Source organism: Ceratotherium simum, chromosome 22, assembly GCF_057802395.1.
Source record: "Ceratotherium simum simum isolate JZ-2026a chromosome 22, ASM5780239v1, whole genome shotgun sequence".
Taxonomy (NCBI): Eukaryota; Metazoa; Chordata; class Mammalia; order Perissodactyla; family Rhinocerotidae; genus Ceratotherium; species Ceratotherium simum.
This window is the reverse complement of record NC_141921.1, coordinates 14,265,747-14,291,847: the sequence shown is the minus strand read 5'-3', so window position 1 is coordinate 14,291,847 and position 26,101 is coordinate 14,265,747. Positions and strand designations below refer to the sequence as shown.

At 47.2% G+C, this 26,101-nt stretch overlaps 1 protein-coding gene and 1 non-coding gene across 2 annotated transcripts in view; one reads left to right on the top strand and one right to left on the bottom strand.

The window, feature by feature from the left end:
- ARMH1 (armadillo like helical domain containing 1) overlaps positions 1 to 21,063 on the top strand; it is a 41,158-nt gene extending 20,095 nt beyond the window's left edge. The window contains exons 7-12 of the mRNA XM_087446064.1: positions 18,707 to 18,829; positions 18,916 to 18,988; positions 19,137 to 19,266; positions 19,346 to 19,423; positions 19,719 to 19,800; positions 19,875 to 21,063. Of these exons, the coding sequence (XP_087302190.1) occupies positions 18,707 to 18,829; positions 18,916 to 18,988; positions 19,137 to 19,266; positions 19,346 to 19,423; positions 19,719 to 19,800; positions 19,875 to 19,993 (605 nt within the window). The 3' untranslated portion in view covers positions 19,994 to 21,063. The remainder of the gene's footprint in view (positions 1 to 18,706; positions 18,830 to 18,915; positions 18,989 to 19,136; positions 19,267 to 19,345; positions 19,424 to 19,718; positions 19,801 to 19,874) is intronic.
- A 3,644-nt stretch (positions 21,064 to 24,707) lies between these two features.
- Positions 24,708 to 24,823, bottom strand: LOC147914067 (U5 spliceosomal RNA). Its single transcript, XR_015555896.1, has one exon. It is a non-coding gene; the product is annotated as a U5 spliceosomal RNA (small nuclear RNA).
- Positions 24,824 to 26,101: the final 1,278 nt, after the last annotated feature.

The following is a 26,101-nucleotide window of genomic DNA, read 5'->3' as shown; positions in this document are numbered from 1 at the left end:
TCTTGTCTATTCTTCACTTTGAAGTAGAAATAACCAGGTGTATGGACACCTACATTGCTAATTTCTTAGGGTTTTTTCCCCATAGAATTAAGATTTTAGAATTTCTTTTAATGATGATCCCATTTAACCTAAGAGAGCCAAAATTAAAATTAAGGGAGGACTTCTCCAAAGCAGTCCTGCCTGGAATTTATCTCCATTTATAATTGCTTTGAAGTGAAAAATGGAAGTTTCCTCCCCGGAGGATGGCTATTCCAGGAATTAGTGGCAGGCAGGGACTTAATCATGATGAGCAGTCCAAAGCTAGAGAAGTATTCGCTCACTGGTCTCCCTCCCTAGAGAAGAGACATTTCAAAGTCATAGAAAGTTTTTTGGAAGGAGAAATTAATGAATTCTGTTGGGAACTTGAAATATATATGTATGTAAATATATTAGTATCTTTTACAAATAAATTATTACCTTAGGAATGTAAAAATTACTCTGTAAGACTTAATTAGAAGCAGATCTATCATTGTAAATTAATTTGCCAAATGTATGCATGCCAAAGATCAATTGGCCAAATGACCAATTTGCTGAGTGGCCAATTCACCAAATTACCAATGTACTAAAAATATGTTTCCTTTAAATGTTTGTATAGTTTCTAGCAGTTCCTGCTGGTTGTATTGGTAGGGCATAAGATTGCTGGGAGAAGCCAGACCTTCAGAGTTCTCAGGGACTTCAGCCTCTCCTCTGCCCCTCGTACCCCCAATCTGCCCTTTGCTGGCCCCCTTCTCTGGGCCTTGGTCTCCCTTTCTCTGCCCCACCGTCTCCCCATCCCCTCTTCTCAAGGATGGGAGGTCTAGGCCATGCAGTATGGTGACCTCCAGCAGGTTCCCTCTCCAGGTCCCCCTCCCTGTCCCCGCCCCCTACCACTGCAGCTACAGAGAGCTTGGGCAGAGAAAAATGAAGATTCCTTAAAATGCTGCTATGAAGACAAAATGAAAGCCATTATATTCAAACTTTGCAGAAATCTACAAAAGCTGTTAAATCAGTCCATCTATGTTCATTACCTAATTGCTATATAACAAATTACCCCAAAACTTAGTAGCTAAAAAAATTAATTATTTACTATCTCACTCAGTTTTGTGGGTCAGGAATCTGGGAGCAGCTCACCTGAGTGGTTCTGGCTCAGAGTCTCTCAGGAGGTTGCAGTCAAGCTGTCAGCTGGGGCTGCGGTCACCTGAAGGCATGACTGGGCCTGGAGGACACGCCTTCAGTGTGGCTCACAAACACGCCTGACGAGTAGTGCTGGCTGCTGACGGGAAGCCTCAGTTCTTCACCACCTGGACCTCTCTAGGGCGGTGTGAGGGTCCTCACAACATGGCAGCTGGCCTCCCCCAGAGCAGTGATCCCAGAGAGAGCAGAGAGGAGGCCCCGATATCTTATGATCTACTCTCGGGAGTTGTATGCTGTTGCTTCTGTTCACTCTGTTCATCAGAAGCCAGTCCCCAAGTCCAGCCCACACTCAAGGGGAGGAGAACAGGGGTCCACCTCTTGAAAGGAAGCATACTAAAAACTTTGTGGACATATTTGAAAACCACCATCCCATCTAGTAACAATTGCTCAAAATTAACAAATAGGTATAAGAAATAAGTTCATGGTAAAATGGAAATGCTTTTGAATTTGGAAAAATGGTCATTTGGAGAATAAAATTTTTGTCTAATTGACCTAGAACCTAGGATTAACTTGACTTGATAATAAAATGATCATGTTTCATACAGTGAAGTTGAAAGTGTGGCTTATCACCGCAGAGTGCAACGGCAAGGTTAATGGCTGAGCACACTGCACTACACTAACATAGTGGGACCATCTAGAGATGTTAGTGCAGGGAACAGTAGCCCTAAGTGACCAAATAGGACAGACCTGGACAAGTTTTTAAATGTGTGACATCCGGGGGCTGGCCCCGTGGCTTAGCGGTTAAGTGCGCGCGCTCCGCTGCTGGCGGCCCGGGTTCGGATCCCGACCGACGCGCCGCTTCTCCAGCCATGCTGAGGCTGCGTCCCACATACAGCAACTAGAAGGATGTGCAGCTATGACATACAACTATCTACTGGGGCTTTGGGGGGAAAAAAATAAATAAATAAAATTAAAAATTAAGTGTGTGACATCTCTTCCCCTGCCCCCCCAAAGACCTGGAGAGACTCTGACAGTGGGCAAGAATATCATTGTTAATTTTCCTTAGGTTCTTGGTTTTGTGAAGGTGCATGGATTTCTTTTTTTTTTTTTTTTTTTTATAATTCCCCCCCCCCCCGCCGCAAAGCCCCAGCAGATAGTTGTATGTCATAGCTGCACATCCTTCTAGTTGCTGTATGTGGGACGCGGCCTCAGCATGGCCGGAGAAGCAGTGCATCGGTGCGCACCCGGGATCCGAACCCGGGCCGCCAGCAGCGGAGCGCGGCACTTAACCACTAAGCCACCAGGCCGGCCCTGCATGGATTTTTAATACTAGGAAGTACGATTTATTTAGAAATTAATCACAGTTTTGGTTTACTTCTTTTTTCTTCATAAAAGCATTTTTTAAATTGAGGTGACATTCATATAACATAAAATTAAGCATTTTAAAATGAACAATTCAGGGACTGGCCCAGTGGCATAGTGCTTGAGTTTGCACGCTCTGCTTCAGCAGCCCAGGGTTTGCAGGTTCAAATCCTGGGCGCGGACCTACACACCGCTCATCAAGCCATGTGTGGCGGCATCCTACATACAAAATAGAGGAGGATGGGCATGGATGTTAGCTCAGGGCCAATCTTCCTCAGCAAAAAGAGGAAAGATTGGCAACAGACATTAGCATAGGGCCAATCTTTCTCACCAAAAATAAAATAATGAAGTGAACAATTCAGTAGCATTTAGTTACATTCACAATGTTGTGTAACCACCACCTCTGTCTAGCTCTAAAACATTTCATTACCCCAAAAGGAAACTCTGTACCGTTAAGCATTTGCTCCCCATCCCCTCCTCTCAGCCCCTGGAAACCACCAATCTTCATTCTGTCTCTATGGATTTGCCTATTCTGAATATTTCTTATAAATGGAATCATACAATATGTGACCTTTTGTATCTGGCTTCTTTTGTTTAGCATGTTTTCAAGGTTCATCTATATGGTAGCTTGTATCAATACTGCATTATTTTTTGTGGCTGAATAATATCCCATTGTGTATATATATATATATATATATATATATATATATATATATATATATATATATATACATATACCACAATTGGTCTATCCATTCACCTGCTGATGGACATTTGGGCTGTCTCCACCTTTTGGCTATTATGGACAGTGATGCTGTGAACACGCATGTACTTGTATTAGTTTGAGTCCTTTTCAGTTCTTTTGGGTATAGACCTAGGAGTGGAACTGCCAGGTCATGTGGTAATTCTGTTTAACCTTTGAGGAACCGTCCAACTGTTTAACACAGCAGCTGAACCATTTTACATTCTCACTGGCAGAGTATGAGGGTTTCAATTTCTCCGCATACTTCCTACACTTGTTATTGTCCTTTTTTTTTTTTTTTTAATTTTTTTTTAAAGATTTTATTTATTCATTTTTTCCCCCCCAAAGCCCCAGTAGATAGTTGTATGTCATAGGTTCACATCCTTCTAGTTGCTGTACGTGGGACTCAGCCTCGGGTTGGACGGAGAAGTGGTGCCTTGGGGCGTGCCCGGGATCCGAACCCGGGCCGCCAGCATCAGAGCGCACGCACTTAACCGCTAAGCCACGGAGCCGGCCCTGTCCTTTCTTTTTAATATAGCCATCCTAGTGGGTGTGGAGCAGTGGGACCTCAGTGCGGTTTGGATTTGCATTTCCCTAAGACTAAAGATGTTAAACATCTTTTCATGTGATTGTTGACTATTTATATTTCTTCCTTGGAGAAATATCTACTCAAGTCCTATGCCCATTTTTTAAATTGGGTTGTTGTCTTTTTGCTGTTGAGTTGTAAGCATTCTTTATATATTCTGGATACTAGAATGGTTTCTCCCATTCTGTAGGTTGTCTTTTCACTTTCTTGATAATGTCCTTTGTTGGTTTGCTTTTAAATTAAGTTTTTCATTCATTCATTTACTTATTCCACAAGAGTGGGCACTGGGCTGGACTCTGAGTGTATAGTGACACATGAAACAAATTCCTTGCCCTCACAGAGCTTTGTTACAGCAGCAATAATAGTAGTAATGAGGGCCAGCCCCTGTGGCCTAGTGGTTAAGCTCGGTGAGCTCCACTTCAGTGGCCCAGGTTCGGTTCCTGGGCACGGACCTACACCATTTGTCTGTCAGTGGCCATGCTGTGGGTGGCTCACATACAAAAAGAGGAAGATTGGCAGTGGATGTTAGCTCAGGGTGAATCTTCCTCAGCAAAAAAAAAAGAGTAGTAGTGATAACTAGTAATCACTAACAGTCACTACAAACATGCCCCTTTTTATTGCACTCCATGGATATTGCATTTTGTGTGTGTGTGTGTGAGGAAGACTAGCCCTGAGCTAACATCTCTTGCCAATCCTCCTCTTTTTGCTGAGGAAGACTGGCCTGGGGCTAACATCTGTGCCCATCTTCCTCTACTTTATATGTGGGACGCCTGCTTCAGCATGGCTTGACAAGCGAAGCATAGGTCCACGCCCAGGATCCGAACCTGTGAACCCCGGATCACTGAAGCAGAGCACATGAACCTAACCACTATGACACCGGGCAGCCCCCCACATATTGCATTTTTTACAAGACCCTCCACGAGCAAAAAGATTATGACTTGCTGAAGGCTCAGATGATGGTTAGCATTTTTCAGCAATACAGTTTTTTTTTTTCCCCAAAGCCCCAGTAGATAGTTGTACGTCATAGTTGCACATCCTTCTAGTTGCTGTACCTGGGACACGGCCTCAGCATGGCCGGAGAAGCGGTGCGTCAGTGTGCGCCTGGGATCCGAACCCGGGCCGCCAGTAGCGGAGCGCACGCACTTAACTGCTAAGCCACGGGGCCGGCCCAATAAAGTATTTTTTAAATTAAGGTATATACATTGCTTTTTTAGACATAATGCTATTGCATACTTGATAGACTACAGTATAGTGTAAATAAAACTTTTATATGCACTGAGAAACCAAAAAGTTCATGTGACTTGCTTTATTGTGATATTCGCTTTATTGTGAAGGTCTGGAAATTAACCCGCAATGTCTCCGAGGTGTGCCTGTAATGATGACCATGTGCCAGGCACTGCTCTAAGCTCTTTAGTCATCTCATGTAATCCTCAGAACAATTCTGAGAAGTAGGTATGATTATCATCCTCAGTTTACAGATGAGGAAACTGGGCACAGAGCAATTAAAGAACCTGTGCAAAGTCTCAAAGATGACAAGCGGGGAAGTTGTGGCTCACGCCCACGCGGCCTGACTCCTGCGCCCATCTCCTCACCACCACCACATCTGTCTCTCCAGTGTTAGGAGAAGAAGACTATTTTAGTTTTTACCAGTTTTGAGAAGCAGACAAAACCTAAGGATAAACAACATCGTTGTTATTACAATAAAACATCTTTTTAAAAATTATGTTTTCTAAGCTTCATGCCCTTCACAGGGTTAAGCAAATACTCCAAGATCTCATTTTTAAAACTACAACTTCTGCCCCACAGAACCTTATGCCTCTGCTTTCCTCTTCTGAGCTAACATGGGCAGTAGTTTCAGCTTTCCTGCTGTGTAAGAGGCCACTTGTCCTGTGTAACTTCATTGCACAACAATCACAGGGCTCAGACAGTAAAGGATAGTCTCACATACAAATTTGCTGGATATTTTTATTTATTTATTTATTTATTTATTTTTTGTGAGGAAGATTAGCCTTGAGCCAACATCCATGCCAATCCTCCTCTTTTTGCTGAGGAAGACTGGCCCTGGGCTAACATCTGTGCCTGTCTTCCTCCACTTTATATGGGATGCCACCACAGCATGGCCTGACAAGCGGCACCTCGTTGCGCGCCCGGCATCTGAACCCGGGCCGCCAGCAGCAGAGTGCGCGCACTTAACTGCTACGCCACGGGGCCGGCCCCTGCATATTTTTAAAAGATATGTTATTTCCCCAAAATTATGTGAGCACTTCAACTGCACCACTTCATTCAGCATTTATAAGTTTTATACAATCTTCCAGAGATTTTTTTAAAATAGCAAGCCCTTGGGAAAAACTTGTTTCTAATTGCCCAGTTTGCCTGGCCCTCAAAACCGGTGTCTGCCCTGGCCGGGTACTGCCTCCCCGTGTACACCTGGGTCAGCCGTGCATCACTTGGGTGTCAGGAGCAGTTCAAGGCGCCAGTGCACAGGCTGGCTGGACTTGGTGAGACTAGCCCAGGAGAGCAGATACCAGTGGAAGACACACCATAGTAATTCTTGATTCAGCTATACGTACACCACCATAGCATATAACATTAATTACTTTGTTGCTTGACTTTTTAAAACAAAATAGTGCATAAAGTGTCTTTTTAATGTTTCAACATTGGGCTTTGAAGATGTGGTGAAAGAGGTGGCAAAATGTACAAGAATCAGAGGCAGGATGTTACTGGTCAGAAATATGCCTGACACTGGTCTCTTCCTTACAACAGTGCAACTTGCCAAACTTATTCATCTTCTCACCCTGCTGGAAAAGGAAGCAAACCTGCGTATGGAGGTGCACTGAAGTGCACTTCTCATAGGTGGCAGTCTTGTCTGGGAGTAAAGAGAAAGAACTGGGACACTGGTTTTCTGAGACTTAAGGAGGAAAGGATTGTAACACAAACCTCATCAGTGCTGGGTGCCTTGGCAATGGTTGCATGGCATAGCCACAGATCTCAGGTGCAATGCCATTTCTAGAGCTCTGTCTGCCAAAATGCTACTAAGCCTGCTGCTACAACTCTTTCTCCTATTCATTGTGATTCCCTGGGCAAGTCATTTGTTCTGGGCCTCTTCATCTATCAGACAGGTGATCACCAAGCTTTCTTCCGGTGCTGACAGGCTGTAGCTTCTGCAGTTCCTCTTTGGAGTGGAGGAAGCTTTCCTCTTGCACTAAAGTTTCCATCAAGCATCAGTGGCATGCTCGTGGCATCTGCTTTCTTCACTGTTGTGTCTGTCCGCACTAGCCCTGTAGCTCACACAGACCCAATCCGTGTTTGTCAAATGAAGGAGCATGGGCCCCGCAGAGCTGCTTCTCAGCCTCATTGGGCATGAACTCTCAACTGTGACCCCCTCCTCCCTGAATACTCTGATCTCTTCCTTCCCAGACCCCATGCTCTCCTGGCTTGCTCCTGTCTCTCTGGAAACTGCTTCTCCGTCCTTTGTACATTCCCACTCCTCCACCAGTCCCTTAGGTGTTGGTTTCTTTCTCTCTCAGGCTTCAGTCCTGGGTCCTCCTCTCTTCTCTTTCTTGTCTTACTGCAGTACCTCGTCCACTCCATGGTTTTGGTTACCACCTGGAACGACAAAAACGACAACGGCTAACATTTATAAAGTACTTCTCTATGCTGGGTACTGCGCCAGCTCTTAACTCATTTAACCCTCACAACAGGCTGACGAGGTGGGCACTGTTGTTCCCGTTCCATGGACGACGGGCAGGTGTTCAGTGACCTCTCTACAGCTCAGACCGCTCTCCTGAGCTACACATCATTGTTTCCGTTTGCCTCCTGAACATCTCCCCGGATGTCACCGACCACCTTCAGAATTAGACTCCCAATATTCCAGCTCCAAACCTTTCATTCTCCAAGATCCCGACCTCAGTGAAAAGCACCCAGTCACCCAGGCGAGACACAGAAGAATCGTCATCTCTTCCTGCTTCCCACCTTCAACCACCTTCTACCAAGACCAGTCAACTCTAACTCCTTAATATCATTCAAATCTCTTCCTCCTTCTTCATCCTATATCCACTGCTGCAATTCATGTCTTTGTATTTCTCACCTCTAAACCGATCTCCATCTCCCCGGCGGTGCCCACACACAGTCTATTTTCCTAGCCCTCCACCAGAGTGGAGGCAGTAGAACTCAGTGGTGGAGAATATGAGCTGTGGAATCCAACAGAGTTGTTCCACTGCTTATCAGCTGTTTGACGTTGGGCAAGCTACTCAACCTTTTTGAGTCTTAGTTTTCTCTGAAATGAAAGACAAGAAAACGCCTGCTCTATTAAGTGGTTGGCACATGCAAAGCCCTCAGAAGCTGGGGCTGGCCTCCACAGGCTTAGCTCTCACTCCATGACCCAACCTCCAGTGTCCCTGCCAGACCTCCCTGCTGGCCTGGCCACAAGGGTGGCATGCACTACCCAACATGGAACTTGCCACATTCTTCATGCCAGTCCCTCCCTTCTCCCCATGGCTTTGTCAGCCCACGTGTCACCTTCTCCAAGGAAGCCTCCTGATTCTCTATCCCCACCCCCTCAACATACCCTCACACCAGCCTGGCCTCCTTTGGGTTCCCATGGCTCTTAGAACCTTACATCATAAATGTTTCCTCACTGGTACCCCATCAGACTGTGTCATCCCTGAGGGCAGGGATTGTATCTTAGTCCTCCTCATAGCCCTAGCACAGGGGTCTGGCACACAGAAGATGCTCATTCATTCATTCACTGAATGAATCAGTGGCTGCCTCAGTTTAGGACAATTGGGTGTTGTCAGCACCACAGGCTTCAGGCAAAGCTGCCGAAGACGGTCGTGTCCTGTCTCCATCACTTTTTTTTTTTTTAAGATTTTATTTATTTATTTTTCCCCCCAAAGCCCCAGTAGATAGTTGTATATCATAGCTGCGCATCCTTCTAGTTGCTGTATGTGGGACGCGGCCTCAGCATGGCCGGAGAAGCGGTGCGTCGGTGCGCGCCCGGGATCCGAACCCGGGCCGCCAGCAGCGGAGCGCGCGCACTTAACCGCTAAGCCATGGGGCCGGCCCATCCATCACTTTCTGAATGAGTCCGCCATGCTGAGGAATTAGCACAGTGTGTAAAGAGTTGTGACCGGCTGTGGTTCTTGTGGAGACATTGGGGCAGGGACTAGCACTTTCGCTTTGGGTGTAAACAGTGACAGCTGTGAATTTTAAAACTCAATCAAAAATGATTCAGTAGGGGCCGCCCGGTGGCTTAGCGGTTAAGTGTGTGCGCTCCGCTTCGGTGGCCCGGGGTTCACAGGTTCGGATCCCAGGCACGCACCGACACACCACTTGTCAGGCTGTGCTGTGGCAGCGTCCCATATAACGTAGGGGAAGATGGGCGCAGATGTTAGCTCAGGGCCAATCTTCCTCAGCAAAAAAAAAAAGAGGAGAATTGGCATAGGATGTTAGCTCAGGACTAGTCTTCCTCCCAAAAAAAAACAAAAAAAAAAAGTGAATCAGTGAATCCATTTATCTAAGGAGCTCCAAGTGTTGCAAATACATAATGAAGGATCAAGTATTTAGTGTAAAGTGAATAGGCAGAACCGATATTTGTCTCCTGGAGTAGTTGGTCCTACGTGGGCAGAGAATGCTGTTTGTGGTCAGGAAAACATCTTCATTCATTTCTACCCTGAATGTTCACCGAGTCATTTCTTGCTGCAGGAAGAGCCCTCTGAGGCACAGGCAGGCATTTTTCCCGGGGTGTCCTGGCACTAAGGTGCTGCCAGTGTGTGCCTGGGAAGAAGCCACCTCCTGAGAGATGGGCTGCAGCTGACAAGGCCCCACGTGTTTGGACATGAGGGGGAGCCAACCACTCAGACCCAAAAACCAAGCTGCACTAATTCAAGAAGGAGGAAGAAAGGTTTCATGACCAAACGATACAAGAACAAGTGAGAAGACTTGGGGGTTTCAAGGCACCAGCCAGCGCAGGTATGGCTGCCAGGCCCCCAGAGGCATCCCAGGCAGCATTTTTGTTCAGGTGGGAGAGTGTTTGGGGGAAGCCAGGGAGGTCCGGTGTGCTGGTCCCTTTCCCTCCACAATGTTGCTGGCTCCGTGATGCCAAATTAGAACCACATCTGAGCAAGCAGAGGCTGGGGTGGGGGCAGCTGGGCTGCGAGGGCTACCCCGGAAGACATGGATGAAAGAGGAAGCCCAGAAGCAGTGGCTGGACAGGCCTAGGACGTGTTTCTGAATGAAGCAGCTGTTTCTGCGTCAGCTTGGTCCACAGAGGAAAGGGGCTGCCCCAGAAGGCCTGTCCCCAGAGTGCCAAGCACTGGAAGGGGTGGCAGGGGATGTCCTTGAGGCTCTTCCTTCCGGGAGTGGATCTTTGATTCGGTGATTGGGAAGAACATGCTGAGACAAGGCTGGCTTCAGGACCAGCCCTCTGCTGGGCCCCGTGGCTCTGGAGCCCAGATGGATGGGAGGCCTCTCAGAATCCGGCACAAGGGAAGTGGGCTGGTTCTCTCTATGGAAGACTATTGGTGCCTTTCCTTAGATCAACACATCAGCCAAAACTGGTTCTCTTCTTCCTGCCAGAGGGCACTCTAAGGCTTGGAGTGCAGAAGTCAGCTCCCCTCCCTCTAGTGGTGTTTGCAGCTGGTGATGTTGAGCAGCCAGACAGGAGAATTGCGTGTGCTTGCGAGACACAGGTCGGGGCTGCTGGCTGCCTCCCCAGCCTCTGCCTCTGGGTAAACAGATCACTGCTCTGCTGATGACTGTCGATGACAGTTTTCTGACCAGCACATGTTCATTGTTAGGCAGCATATGTTTGTCAGGAGTTAAGCAAGTAAAGTTTCCAAGAGCTGAAAGCAGTGTCCTGTAGAGACCCACTCTGTGTGCTTTGCAGATCAACGCAGTCCCTTTCATGGCCGCTTCACCAGATGCCCCTGATCTCCCACTGTGGAGGGAGGGCCAAAATCCCTTCACCTTTCCATATGCCTGGATCCTATGAAGTGAGCATTCATGGCACATGGCTCAGGTCTGGGCAGGCCAAGAAGTATAAGGTCCTGGCTTCCAAGAGCTCTCTCGAAGTTGGCCATAGGGGATGGAGGGAGGAAGCTGCAGTAGTGCTGGCTCTTCAGCCTGTGGAAGAGTGTGGATGAGGCCACAGTGGCCAGTACAGAGCCTCCTCTGGGGTCATATCCCACCAGGCTGGCAGTTTCCAAGCACAGTCCTAGGCTGCCATGACCAGAGTGGTCTTTAGCCTACGGGAATGCAGGAACCAGTCAGTTCTTTTCGACAACATTTATGGAGCATGCATTGTGTGCCAGGAATGGTTTGAGGCTCTGGGCAGAGATGCCTCAGATACGTTCACTGGAGTTCACACACTACTGGAGAGACTATTACTGGATGATACCAGTATTCCACGTGAGAAAATGGTGCTATAGGGCCAGAGACACAGGACGTCTACTCCTGAGTGGTCCAGAGTGGAGTCGGGGAGAAGAGGCCAGAAAATTCATTTCTTTCTTTTTTTTAAAAAAAAATTATTTATTTATTTCCCCCAAAGCCCCAGTAGATAGTTGTATGTCATAGCTGCACATCCTTCTAGTTGCTGTACGTGGGATCTGAACCCGGGCCGCAAGCAGCGGAGCGCGTGCACTTAACCGCTAAGCCATGGGGCCGGCCCCAGAAAATTCATTTCTGAGCTGAGTCTAGAAGAATGAGTAGCAATGGCCAGGTGAAGAAGACTCTTTTCTGATAATGGTAGGCTAGGCAGTTTGGACCAATCCCCCCACCTGGGGACTAAAATATTGACCTGTCTTTATTCACAACACTTCTGACACCAAATGTGTGGGGGTTTTCCACACTAAGCAATTCTTCACTTCTCTGTGGACACCAGCTGGGTGTCCTACGATTCAGTTCACTTCTGACATTGACTACCCAGAGTTACCTTCAGACTCCACAGGTTTAAGGACTCAGTCCCACAAGACTGCCCTCATTTCAGATGCCCCAGGTTACCGACACGTCTGTCCAACTTGACTACAAAGTCAGAGGGTTGCCATAATCCCTCCTCCCTTTCAGGTTCCGTAATTTACCAGAACAACTCACAGAACTCAGGAAAGCACTTTGCTTACTATTACCAGTTTATTATAAAGGATTCAACTCTGGAATAGCCAAATGGAAGAGATGTATAGTGCAAGATATGGGTTGGGGGGCTGCTCCGGGCACACCACCATCCCACACCTCAATGTGTTCACCAACCCAGAATCTCTCCAAACCCCATCACTTAAGGGATTTTATGGAGGTTTCATTACATAGGCATGATGATTAAATCATTGGCCATTCGTGATTAGCTCACTCTCCAGTCCCTCTCTCCTCCCCAGAGGTCAGGGTGTGGGGCTGAAAGTTCCAACCCTGTAATCAGGCCTTGGCCTTTTTGGTGACCAGCCCCCATCCCAATGCCATCTAGGGGTCCCCAGCCACCGGTTATCTCATTTAACACACAAAAGACACTCATCACTCTGGGGATTCCAAGGACTTTAGAAGCTGTGTGCTAGGAACCAGGGACAAAAATCAAATATCTATTTCCCATTGTACCACAAATATCTAGAAGAAAAAAAACTGTGGGGGCCGGCCCCATTGCCTAGTGGTTAGGTTTGCCACACTCCACTTCAGCTGCCTGGGTTTAGTTCCCAGGTGCAGACCTACACCACTCGTCAGCGGCCATGCTGTGGCAGTGACCCACATACCAAATAGAGGAAGATTGGCACAGATGTTAGCTCAGGGAAAATCTTCCTCAGCAAAAATAAATGAATAAATCTACACATAACTCAACTATATACTGTCTCCAAGAAACTCACTTCAAATAAAACAATATAGGCATGGGGGCCGGCCCCGTGGTTTAGCAGTTAAGTGCGCGCGGTCCGATACTGGCGGCCTGGGTTCGGATTCCGGGTGCGCACTGACACACCGCTCGTCCGGCCATGCTGAGGCGGTGTCCCACATACAGCAACTAGAAGGATGTGCAACTATGACATACAACTATCTACTGGGGCTTTGGGGAGAAAAAGGGAAAAAAAGGAGTAGGATTGGCAATAGACGTTAGCTCAGGGCCGGTCTTCCTCAGCAAAAAGAGGAGGATTAGCATGGATGTTAGCTCAGGGCTGATCTTCCTCACAAAAAAAAAAAAAAAACAATATAGGCAGGTTGAAAGTAAAAAGATAAAAAAGATATATCATGAAAACACTAATTAAAGAAAAGCAGGAGTGACTATATTATTACCAAAGTAGACTTCAGAGCAAAGAAAATTACCAGAGACAGAGAGGGACATGATATAATCAGGAAAGGGTAAATCCACACGAATATGTAGTAATTCTGAATGTATATGTACTGAACAGGAGATCTACAAAATATGTGAAGCAAAAATGATAGAATTGAAAAGAGATCTATAATGATAGTTGGAGACCTCAACACCCATCTCTCAACGATTTATAGAACAACTAGACAGAAAGATCAGCAAGGATACAGAACTCAACAACACCGTCAAGCAACAGGGCCTGACATTTATATAACACAATTCTACATAGTCTCTTCTAGAAAATAGAAGAGGAGGGAATACTTCCTAATTAATTTATGAAGCTAGTATTACTCTAAAACCAAAATCAGACAATGGCAGTACAAAAAAGAAAACCATAGGGCCGGCTTGGTAGTGGAGTGGTTAAGTTCACACGCTCTGTTTCACTCTGCCTTGGCGGCCTGGGGTTTGTGGGTTCCAATCCTGGGTGTAGACCTACACACCACTTGTTAAGCCATGCTGTGGCAGTGTCCCATATACAAAGTAGAGGAAGATGGGCACAGATGTTAGCTCAGGGCCAGTTTTCCTCACCAAAAAAAAAAGAAAACTACAGATCAATATCCATCATCAATATAATTGCAGAAATCCTTAACAAAATATTAGCAAGTAGAATTTGGCAATATAGAAAAAGAATTATACACCACGACCAATTATACATCATTCCTGGAATGCAGGACTGGCTCAATATCCAAAAATCAATCAATTTAATCCTCCAAATTAACAGGCTAAAGAAGAAAAATCATAACAGTCAGTGCAGAAAATGCATTTGACGAAATTCAACACCCATTCGTGATAAAAACTCTCAGGAAAGTAGGACTCAAGAACTTCCCCAGCTTGATAAAAAGTGTCTACAAAAAAATCTACAGCTAACATTTTACTTAATAGTGAAAGACTGGGCCGGCCCATGGCTTGGTGGTTGAGTGCGCGCGCTCTGCTGCTCGCGGCCCGGGTTCGGATCCCAGGCGTGCACCGACGCACCGCTTCTCCGGCCATGCTGAGGCTGCATCCCACATACAGCAACTAGAAAGATGTGCAGCTATGACATACAACTATCTACTGGGGCTTTGGGGAAAAAATAAAATCTTTAAAAAAAAAAAAAATAGTGACAGACTCAGTGCTTTCCCCCTAAGTTCAGGAACAAGGCAAGGATGTCTGTTAAAGGATTACTTCTAGCAAAAGACGAACGATCCTAGGAGACAACTCTCTGCAGGTCTCTCACGTTTCTGCGCGTCTTGTAGGTGAAAGTACTAATTGCTCTCAGTTCCCAACTATCTTTTCAAGGATATTTGTTTAGCAAACAGCTTTGGAAAAAAATAGTTTCCCCCTTTAGAGCAAAGGGCTAGCATGCTTACTGACTCCTATATAACACTCATGTTCTCTGAAATCAGGGTTCCTCTTTGTAATACAATCCACTGCATAAGCAGGCATCCATCTGTGTTATTCCTACAGGACTTGGGAACAAAGGGAATGATGCAAAAAGAGAAAAGCCAGAGCCAGCCCTGACAGCCTAGCGGTTCAAGTTCAGCATGCTAGGCCTCCATGACCCAGGTTCGGTTCTGGGTCCTGAATCACACCACTTGTCTGTCAGTGGCCATGCTGTCGTGGCGGCTCATACAGAAGAACCAGAAGAACTGACAACTATACACAACTATGTACTGGGGCTTAGGTGGGGGAAAGGAAGAAAAAAGGAGAAAGACTGGCAACAGATGTCAGCTTAGGCGGACTCTTCCCCTGCAAAAAAAAAAAAAGAGAGAGAGAAAAGCCATATAATCAATGTGAAGAATATAAAAGGAGATATCACTATAGACACTACATTCATTAAAAAAAAATTTTTTTTGAGGAAGATTAGCCCTGAGCTAACATCTATTGCCAATCCACCTCTTTTTGCTTGAGGAAGATCGTCCCTGGGCATCCATTCCCATCTTCCTCTATTTACATGTGGGATGCCGCAGCAGCATGGCTTGATGATCAGTGTGTGGGTCTGTGCCTGGGGTCTGAACCCACGAACCCCAGGCCTCTAAAGCAGTGCCCACGAACTTAACCACTAGGCCAGTCCCTCATTAAAATAATTTTTAAAAGATGATATAATGAACAAGTTTTTTCAATATGATTGAAAATTTAGATGAAAACTGCTAGAAAATATAACTTACCAAAATGGACTGGAGAAGAAATAGAGGGCCAGCCCCGTGGCTTAGCGGTTAAGTGCGCAGCGCTCTGCTGCTGGCGGCCCGGGTTCGGATCCCGGGCGCGCACCGACACACCGCTTCTCCGGCCATGCTGAGGCCGCGTCCCACATACAGCAACTAGAAGGATGTGCAACTATGACATACAACTATCTACTGGGGCTTTGGGGGAAAAAAATAAATAAATAAAATTATAAAAAAAAAAAAGAAGAAATAGAAAAGTCCTCTAACCATTAAAGAAAATGAATCAGTAATTAATTTTTTTCCATAAGATCAGATAGGTTCAGAAATTCTATCAAACATTCAAGGAAAAATTCTAGTCTTAAACTCTTCCTGAGATTAGAAAAATAGAGTATATACTGCAACTCATTTTCTAAGGTTAGCAAAATCCATCAATGACAGCATGCAAAAGAGAAATTATACACCAATATTACTCATGAACATAGATGCGAAAATTCTATACAAAATATTACCAAACTGAATCTGGTAATTCAGATTACCAGATTTTGTATACTGGAGGATACAAAAAGGATAATATGTCATCCATGCACATCTATCATAGAAAAAGAGCTTGAAGAAAATTATCCTCAATCTGGTAAAAAGTGTCTACAAAAAACTACAGCAAACGTCATACCTAATAGAACATTAAAAACTTTCCTTTGGGATCAGAAGTAAGGCAAACTAGCAAACGTTCCTCTCTATGGAAATCTTTACTAGAAGGCGGAAGACATTCGATCTGAAGAGAACGTTTGCCATTCTTAATTTACGGCCACTCGCCAAGACTGGTGTCTATTCCTGTGCTACAGCTACTCCGCCAGGAAAACCTATGAAAGGGATTTTTGGAAAACATGGACGTTGACCCAAGCAAACAGGGAAACGTGCAGTTTCAAACTGAAATAGAGTACGAGGGCGGCGCCGCGCGGCTACGCTAATGAGCCTTCGCTCGGTGCGTTCCGGAAGGTGAGCCGGCCTAGTGCACCGCGTGCATCCTGCCCCCGCCCACGGCTCTGGTGGGAGCAGATCCAAAACAACTTTCTTTAAGATGTCCAACCCTGAGAAGCCCAGAGGTTGGGCCGACGCACCGTGAGCAGTGCGCCTGCGCGCGCTCTTAGCTTTTGGGCGCTAAGCAGCCCTGATGGGGCCTCGTTCTAAACCGTTGTTAGGAAAAGAAGGTGCATGTCACAACCTTGGAAAGCTATGGAATCCTTGGCCTAGACTCGGAGCTGAGCTGACCTGGCTGTTTTCGGCCTCCATAGAAATGAGCAGGGGGTGCACATTTAAATTTGCAGAGTACACATCTTATATCTCTCATGAAAACCTTGAAATCTAAAGGGCAAAAAATAAAATTTTTTTTAATGCCCGTCAAAACACTTTCCCAGAAAGCAAATTGCCTGTGTTTGCTATTTTCCAATTAAGGATATACCTACATTTCAGCATTATCAAGCACTGGCCTTTGATAAAGCAGATATTTGGCTTTATCTAAGAAAAGCCTCAAAAAAACTTCACTACCAATTCTTAAGTGTCTCTCTCTACTACAATCTTTAGCAAAAAGCAAAATTCTCTCCGAAGAGAAACAAAACTATCCAGGATACCTGCTGTACCCATCTTCCCAGATACTGGCAGATCCCCCAACACCTAGGGTGCCTTTGCACCTACAGACAAAAGCGTTTCCTCCGTTGTAGAGAATTTTCCCAAACATGTTCTTACTTTAAATAAATTTTCATTATTCAAACAGATAATACTGTTAATAGTTCTCATGTGTCGACATTGCATTCTGGTATGCAAATGAGCTAGTCAGGGAAACAAGTACTTTCCTAAGTCCTGTCTCCCCCGGAGCAGGTGGAGAGAGAGGTGGCACTGGACTCCCATGCTGGGCACAGCATGTTTCTGAGTCCTGTCCTCCGTGGAACAAGCACATGTGTTTAGAATAACATTCACCCCAGCCTACCATCCCCTTACCATCTGACCCTGTCCCCTTCTAGCTCTGCCTTTCTATGGTTCCTTTCTCTTTACCAAAATACTCAGTCCTCCCCATCTTCCCAGGCACTCCCACAGCCTACAGACCCCTTTATAGTGCTTGTCACCACACTGTGCGCCCGTCACAATAGGCTTTCCATGCAGATTTGCTGAAAGGCTGAGTGAATGCTGGAAGGAATGAATGACTGGAAAGTATCTATAGAAAATCCGCTCAATAAATTCCAGTTCCCTCCTTCTTCCTAACGAATTCTTTCCATCCTTTTGGTTCCACCACTTCCTAGCTGTGGTACCTTGGGCAAAGCGCTTTACCTCTCTGTGCCTCATTCCCCTAAATGTAAAATAGGGATAACAGTCATGGTGTTATTGCAAAGCGAACCTCATTGGTTATGGTGATCTTCAGTGAGATAGTGTATGGAAAGCCCTTGGCACAGAGCCTGGGCAAAGAAGGCCTCAATAATGGTTCCTCAGAAACAAAAGTTTCTCTAAAGTGCTGTCTACCTTGCTTCCGCCCCTTTCTCATTTTCTGCCACACATCTCCACCCACTTCTCTGTCTTCCTCTCAGCCCTTGTCTTTCCCCATCTGTCTGGTCACACACCCAGTTGGGTGAGTTGTCCAGGATAGGTTGTGGAGAGACCAAAGAAAAGACCTGGAGATCGGGTACGAGACATACAGGTTTATTGGGAGTTACTTATGGCGAATGTCCAGTGGTGGCCGGCTGGACGGACTTGCACACTGCCACGGGTGCAGAGGGCGTTGTTTATATAGGCAGAGGGTACAAAGGCTATATGCTTGCCAAGGGGGCTGCCCCTGGTACAGCCAGCATTCCCAGGAATAGTAGCTCATGTGGAGGGGCTCTGTGTCCCTTTGTGATTTTCTTCGAGTGAGATAAGGTAAGATCCGGGCTGGGCAGGCCCGAGATTGTTACAAATCCCAGCAGCTGGGTGTCCTGCCCAGAAGGGGGCCCAAAGGACACATGGTTGCAATGGGCTTGTGGGCTCTTGCTGAGCAAGCAAGGCCCAGGCCCTACACCATCCTCGTCTCCCTTCGAAGATCCAGCCCTTCCCTCCTCCACAAAACCATCTGGATTCCTCCAAGCCACAGGCGGCCCCCCTCCGTGGGGCCTCCAGCTCTGGCCTCAGCCCCCTTCTCCTCCTCCTCCTCTTTAACCACGAGCTCCAGGAGGGCAGGACTGAGTCGTCGCCTGCCCACCTCGCCCCTCCCACCCCCCCTTTGCACAGTGCTGGCCAGTGAAAGGTGCAAGGAAAGCTCGATGAAGGGTAAAGGGACGGTTCAAGGGGTTTTTGCTTCCTTGGTGGCGGTGAGGGATGTTGGAGCGGCGGGCCTCTCCAGCGTCTCTGCCCTTCCCCAGCCATCGCGCTGATCAAGGACCTGGTCAACTACGACGTGTGCCCGGCGCTGCTCAGAGGCCTCGTGGCGCTGCTGATCCCGTCGGTCAAGGAGACCAGCAAACTGCAGCCCAAGATCCTCCACGGTAGGCATCCGCTGGGAGTGGGGGAGAAGGGGGACGCCTGGGCGGGAGGAGGGGGTCTCCTGCCTCACGGCTGCCCCCTCCGCCAGACTCCTCGGTTCTCCAGCTCACTGCCCACCTGCCCGTGTTCTTGCAGCAGGCCGCGGCCGCCAAGGCCATCGGGTAAGCGAGCAGGGGTGGCGGGTGGATGCAGCAAGCCAGGTTCAGCGCTGGCCGCGGGCCCCGGGAGCGCTCCGGCCGCCGGGTAGGCGCAACGGGCCGGTCGCTAGCGAGTCCCAAGGGGTCGCCGCAGCCCGAATCCCCGGCCCAGGGTCCTGGCGCGCAGCAACACGAGCCTCGCCGAGGAGCTGCTGCACCTGCGCGTGGTGCACAGCCTGATGGCCGCCATGGGCAACACGGACCACAGCAACAGCCAGCGGCAGGCCAGCCTCACGCTGGAGGTGAGGCGGGCGGCGCGGCGGCGCGGGCGGCGCGGGCACCGGGCGCGGGCATGCAGTCACGCGGCCCCGCCCGCCGCAGTACTTCGTGCAGACGTTCCCGGTCGTGGAGGAGCACGTGCGCAGGTCCCTGGGGGAGGAGCTCTACCAGCTCTTCCGCGTGAGTGCTCCCTCCCGGGCCGCCAAAAGGGAACTTGGCCCCGACAGAATGGTGCCTCCTCCGCACCGTCCCCCCACCCTGGGATACACCCCCACACAGGCTGGGCCTCGTGACCAGCTGCAGGGGGACTGCCCTGGCTTGGGCTCCTCTACCGGGCGTCCTTCCGTTCCTTTTCCTGTCCTTCCAGTCAGGCTAGGAGCGTGACCCCGGCCTGCAACATCCCTCTGCCCAAGCCCAACTCCAGGTCGAGAATGCCTTGGCACCTTAGCCAGGTTCCCCCTGCTCCCATCCTCAGAGCAACGCCGAGGACTTATACATGAAAATAGATAGCATTCAGGCTGACATCTTGGCTGCCAACACAGTCAATGTGACCAGAGGTGAGTGGGGGTGAGGGGACCTGGCGCAGAGAGGCGCAGCCGGCCCTCGGACTCAGGCTCACTCCCGCCTCCAGCATTACACCTCAGCGAGGCCTCTTACCGCAGCGCGAGCTGCTCCTCTGGCCCTGGCGATCAGGATCAGAAGGCCTACATCACACACTTCCAGAAGGAGGATATGGAAGGAAAGGAGTAACAGAGCCTCTGAGGCAACCCAGAAAGGCCAAGGCTGTGTGGCAGGAAGCCTGGCTGAAGGAGCCTGGTGACCCTGGGCTCTGGGTGGGAGGCTGGGGGTTAGGCATGCCCGTGAGGGAGAGGGAGAGGGAGAACTGCTGGCTGGGAGGAGGTCAATAAACAGTCTTGCTATCTCTCTGTTCCCTGTGTGTGCAGGGGGAGGGAGATCAAATGAGAGCTGTGATGATGGGCAGGGGTGCCTGTGCTCACCAAGGAAAAAAGCTGCTCCAGAGGGACCGACATCCTAGAAGGTCCAAAGGCATAGCCTCTGGAGAGGCTGCTGGCCCCTCACTCTCCTTCAGGATACCACGCCCACTTGGTTTTTCTCCTACCTCTCTGGTTGTTTCCTCTCATTCTCTTTTGCTGATCCCTCCTCTTCAACTCAGCTTCTTTCAAGTTGGAGCAAGGCAAGACTCTGACCTTGAGCATCTTCTCTGTCTACTTTTACACTCTGGTGATTTCATCCAGTCTCAGGGCTTTAAATACCATTTGTATGCAATGACTCCCACATTTCTATTTCCAGCCAAACATTTCTACCTTACTGTGTCCAAAACTGAACTCCCGATCCTGTGCCACATTCCCCAACTCACTAATGGCAACTCATCCTTCCTGCCACTCAGAACAAAATAGTGGAGTTCTCCTTGTCTCTCTTTAACATCTGTATCCATTCTGTCTGTTGACTCTACCTTCCAAATATATCCAGAATCCAACTCGACCTCACTACTTCCATTGCTAATACCCTGGTCTTAGCCATCTAATACTTAGCCAGCTAATACCATCATCTCCTGTCTAGATGACTGTGCTGTCTGCCCCATTCTCTTTTCAGTACAGCAGTCAGAGTGGTCCTTTTACACTTCACATTCTATTGCCCTGCTCAAAACCTTGCAGGGCTGTCCATTTCACTGAAAGTAAAGCTAAAACCTACTGTGGCCTACAGGGCCCTAGGCCATCTAGTCTCCCACTACCTCTGAACTGTCTCCTGCTTGTTTCTCCTTCCCTGGGCTCCAGACACACTGGCTCTTGAAATTGACAAACAAGCTCTTGCCTTAGGGTGTTTGTACTGACTTTTCTGTTAATGATGAGAGAGGTTCTGTTCTTAGAACCCCTCACCCCAGATAACTAGCTGCATGGCTAACTCCCTCACCTCCTTTCAAATCTTTACAGAAAATTCACCTTCTCAATGAGAGCTACTCTTTTTTAAGTTGCAGCCCACACTACCACTCCCTACACTTGGGCTCCCAATCCCCCTTATGCTGCTATTTTTTCATAGCACTTACTTATTGTTTAAGCTCCACAAGGGCAGGGATATTTGTTACTGATATATCCCAAACACTGAGAACAATGCCTGGCATGCATGACTGACTGACTGAGGCATTGTGAGGGCAGTGTCCCTCCAACTCAGAGGAAATGAAGTCAGATGGAAGTAATTCCCCAGGCTGCCACCAGAGGGCACCACTGGCCCTGATATTGTTAGTCTTAAGGCAGCCCAGCCTTCCCCCAAACAGTTTGAGCTTCAGCTTTCCTCTATTTGGGTAGAGAGAAGAGAGAAAAGTTAACAAAATATAGTTATGTTTTCCATAAAGCTAAATGGATTTCCTGTTTTAAAGAAGTGACCTGTCGTTTGGGGGTCAAGTCATTCTTACTGGTTTTAGTCTTGAAATGGCCTGCCTTTTGTAGAATGATGGTAAAAAATAGTACCCCGGAAATTTCTTGGAAATTTTAATAATTGGAAAATCCAAAAATCTGGAAACCACTGGTCTAAGGCAGTCATAGTCTAATAAAAACAATGGAACTTTTAAAAATGAAATTTTAAGTATAATACAAATATCTAAAACATATTACATGGAATTTTTTAATATATTTATTTTCCTCCAACTTATTTTAAAAAGTTCAAAGCTACAAAAAAGTTGAAAGAATAATAGAATGAATACCTATATACCTATACTCTTTGACACATTTTCTTTCTTTCTCTGTTTACTGAGCTATTTGAAAGTTTCAGATATCATTTCACCACTAAATACTTCACATTAGGGGCCGACCCCATGGCATAGCAGTTCAGTGCGCGCTCCGCTGTGTCGTCTGGGGTTCGGATCCCGGTCGCGCATTGATGCACCACTTGTCAGGCCATGCTGTGGCGGCATCCCATATAAAGTAGAGGAAGATGGGCACGGATGTTAGCCCAGGGCCAGTCTTCCTCAGCAAAAAAAAAAAAGAGGAGGATTGTGGTGGATGTTAGCTCAGGTCTGATCTTCCTCACCAAAAAAAAAAAAACTTCACATTATGTTTCTACTAAGAGTAAGGACATTCTCCTACATAATTACAATATCTTTATTGTGTAGTCTGAGTAATGGCCTCCAAATATGTCCACATCCTAATCTTGGGAACCTGTAACTATGTTACCTCACCTGGTAAAAGGGATTTTGCAGGTATGATTAAATTACGAGTCTTGAGATGGAGAGTTTATTCTGGATGATCCAAATGGGCCTGAGGTAATCACCAGGGTCCTTATATGAGGGAGGCAGGAGGTTCCAGAGTTAGTACTAGGAGACGGCACAACAGAAGCAAGAGGGTTGGAGTGGAGCAAGGAAGGGGTCACGAGCCAAGGAATGCAGGCAGCTTCTCGAAGCTGAAAAAAGCAAGGAAACATATTCTCTCCTGAAGCCTCTAGAAAGCATGCAGCCCCACCAACACCTTGATTTTAGACTTCTGACCTCCAGAACTGTAAGAGAATAAATTTGTAAGTCATTACATTTATGATTATTTGTTACAGCAGCAACAAAACTAATACAATTATTAATTCAATAATATCATCTAAAATAGAGTATACATTAAAATTTCCACAATTGTGTCAAAAATGTACCTTCTGGGGCCAGCCCAGTGGCGCAAGCGGTTAGGTGTGTGCGCTCTGCTGCAGCAGCCCGGGGTTCGCCAGTTCGGATCCCTGGTGTACACCGATGCACCACTTGGCAAGCCATGCTCTGGCAGCGTCCCATATAAAGTGGAGGAAGACGGGCATGGATGTTAGCCCAGGGCCAGTCTTCCTCAGCAAAAAGAGGAGGATTGGCATCAAATGTTAGCACAGGGCTGATCTTCCTCACAAAAAAAAAAAAATGTACCTTGTTTTCTTCCTTCCTCCTTTTTTTGTTTTTTGTTTAGGATCCAGTTAGGGTGTGTATATTGCATTTGATTGTCATGTAGTATAAGTGTATTTTTAAAGTTCAAATTTATAACACTTACTGTCTTGATCCACATAAAAACCTGAAATCACAAATAAACCTGAGAATTTTCTATTTTTAACAAATGATTCAGTTCTAGTTTTAAGGCTAAATTACTTCATCAGGAAAAAATATAAATGTGTCATACAAAAAGCAACTGATTAGGGCCGGCCCCGTGGCTTAGCGGTTAAGTGCGTGCTCTCCGCTGCCGGCGGCCCAGGTTCAGATCCCGGGTGCGCACCGAGGCACCACTCTTCCAGCCATGCTGAGGCCGCGTCCCACGTACAGCAACTAGAAGGATGTGCAGCTATGACAGACAACTATGTACTGGGGCTTTGGGGGAAAAATAAATAAATAAAATCTTTAAAAAAAAAAAAAAAAGCAACTGATTATACTTCAGTTTTTAAGAAGTTTTTTAAAAAAGCAAAGTTACATAAGTGCAACATTTAGAGCCAGAGCCCCGGAGAGGCGGGCCTGGCCTGAGGCGCGCAGGTACTGCCTTGAAAAATATTTGTGAACGGATATGCCTAAGCTTGAACTTTTTCAAGTTCAAGGACTTTTTATTCAAGGCCTCAACAAAAACAGGTTAACCAGCTACTTCACAGGTAGCAAACGTCTATTGGGCGACTGCTCTGTGCCAGGCCCCATGGCAGGCACAGGAGGCAGTTCAGGTTAATGCTTGGTGGTCTCTAACGTGTGAACATAAATCCGAAGCGCTAGGAATGAAGTGTATCTGCCTTCTCCGTGAATGTACTTGGATTTCTTATAACTGTGTGCTTCCTGGGAGAAGGCTGCGTTGGCGCCCCGCCCCGAGCTGGCCCCTTCTTGCTGGTGCTCCCGAGTGAGGGCGCTCGTCCCTCTGCCTACATCGGGGGTCGGCACCCAGAACATACAGTTCCGCGAGGACAAGCTGCACGATCCAAAGCACGCCTGAGACGTGGGTCTTCTTCTAGACAACCTAGTAGGCAGGGGTGTAACGCCCAGCATGCGCAACCTTCTTCACGCTGAAAAGCCCCGTCGGCCGCTTGGAGCAGTAGGGAGACTCAGGCTTCCACCCATTCTTCATCCGTTTACCCAGGCGGCACATGGCTTTGTTCCTGGCGCTCGGCCGGCTTCTGAGGCCAGACGGCCCTTTCCTTGACGTGCGCACGTGGGCACAGCCGTCAGTGCCGCGGCCGGAACCGGTGGGAACGCCCGCAGAGCAGAGGAGACGCCCAAGAGGAAACCGCGGCAGTGGAGACCCGGGGCATCTGGAGGAGTGGGCTACCCGGAGAAAGTCACTGTTCGTCAGAAAAAAGCCGCTACGACTAGCGACAAAAAAACGTATTAAGAAAAAAAAAAAAAAAAAAGTCACGTCGCTTTCTGAGAAGACAACACCTACGCTCTCTGAGTCAGAAATCAATGACAGCCTTACGTAGTTTCTACACTGATACACGTCTATTATTCACTTACAAGTTAATAAGCCCTGCAAATGCAAGGCCTCAAAAAATTGGATAAAGACTCAGAACTGTTCCTCTCCACGGAAATCTTTAGTAAAAGGCGAAAGATTTATACGCTTTGAAGAGAAACCAGAGTATAAAACAGCGTGGCGTCCACACAGTGCTCGAATAACCATAACTCCTAGAACACCAATGGTAACTATTTACCCAAAAGAGTCAGTGGTTTCTGCCTTTATCCGACAATTCTGTGAAAGTACCGTCGTTTTTAGGGGAAAAATAGTCGAAAGAAAAAGAAGAATCTAGCCTTTTAAAGTAGGAAATAGCCTTGCGCAATGCATTGTGGGTATGTAAATGACGCTAAGTCGTCAACCTCTGTTTCCGAAAATACCTTAAATAGTTCATCCCTTTTCCCCTTACCGCTAGGCGTAGGGCCACCACCAGGGGGCAGAGCAGAAACCAGATTGGCAGAAACAGCCGCCTGGTCCAACCAGAAACTCTGACTTGGTTTTATAATTGGCACTTCACGTTTAAAATTTCCCTTGAATCTCAAAAAAAAATTAGGGGCCGCCCGGTGGGGCCGGCGTAGTGGTTAACTTTTGTGTGCTCCGCTTCCGTGTCCAGGGTTCGTGGGTTTGGATCCCAGGCGTGGATCCACACAGGCTCATCAAGCCGTGCTGTGGTGACAGTTCCACATACAAAAAATGGAGGGAGATCGGCAACAGATGTTAGCTCAGGGCCGGTCTTCCTCACCAAAAAAAAAAAAATTTTTTAATTGAATTTTTAAAAAGGCTTGAAAATAATTGTCTTCCTACATTCATTCAAGAATAACTTATTGGGCTGGCCCCGTGGCTTAGCGGTTAAGCGCCTGCGCTCTCCTGCTGGTGGCCCCGGCTGGGATCCCCGGGCGCAAACTGACGCACCGCTTCTCTGGCCATGCTGAGGCCACGTCCCACATACAGCAACTAGAAGGATGTGCAACTGTGACATACAACTATCTACTGGGGCTTTGGGGAGAAAAAGGGGAAAGAAAAAAGGAGGAGGATTGGCAATAGATGTTAGCTCAGAGCCAGTCTTCCTCAAAAAAAAAAAAAAAAAACTTTCCCGCTGCCACAAGAGACAGATGGAACTTTTCATTCTCAATGATTAGTTTCCACTGAGCTTCACCTTAAGAAAGAAGCTTAGTAACCTTTGCTGTCGATGCATTACATCAACTGGTACAATTTTGAATTAATTTTTGCACTAGACTTTTTTAGTTGCTTCACAAACCTTGAAATTGATTCAAACATCAGAGACTTCAATATGTATTTTTTTCCAGCTTTATTGAGATATAATTGACATATAATATTGTGCAAGTTTAAAATATGTATTTTTTATTAGGTGAAATAACTTCTACAGTGAAAGACTTAGTTTTCTCCT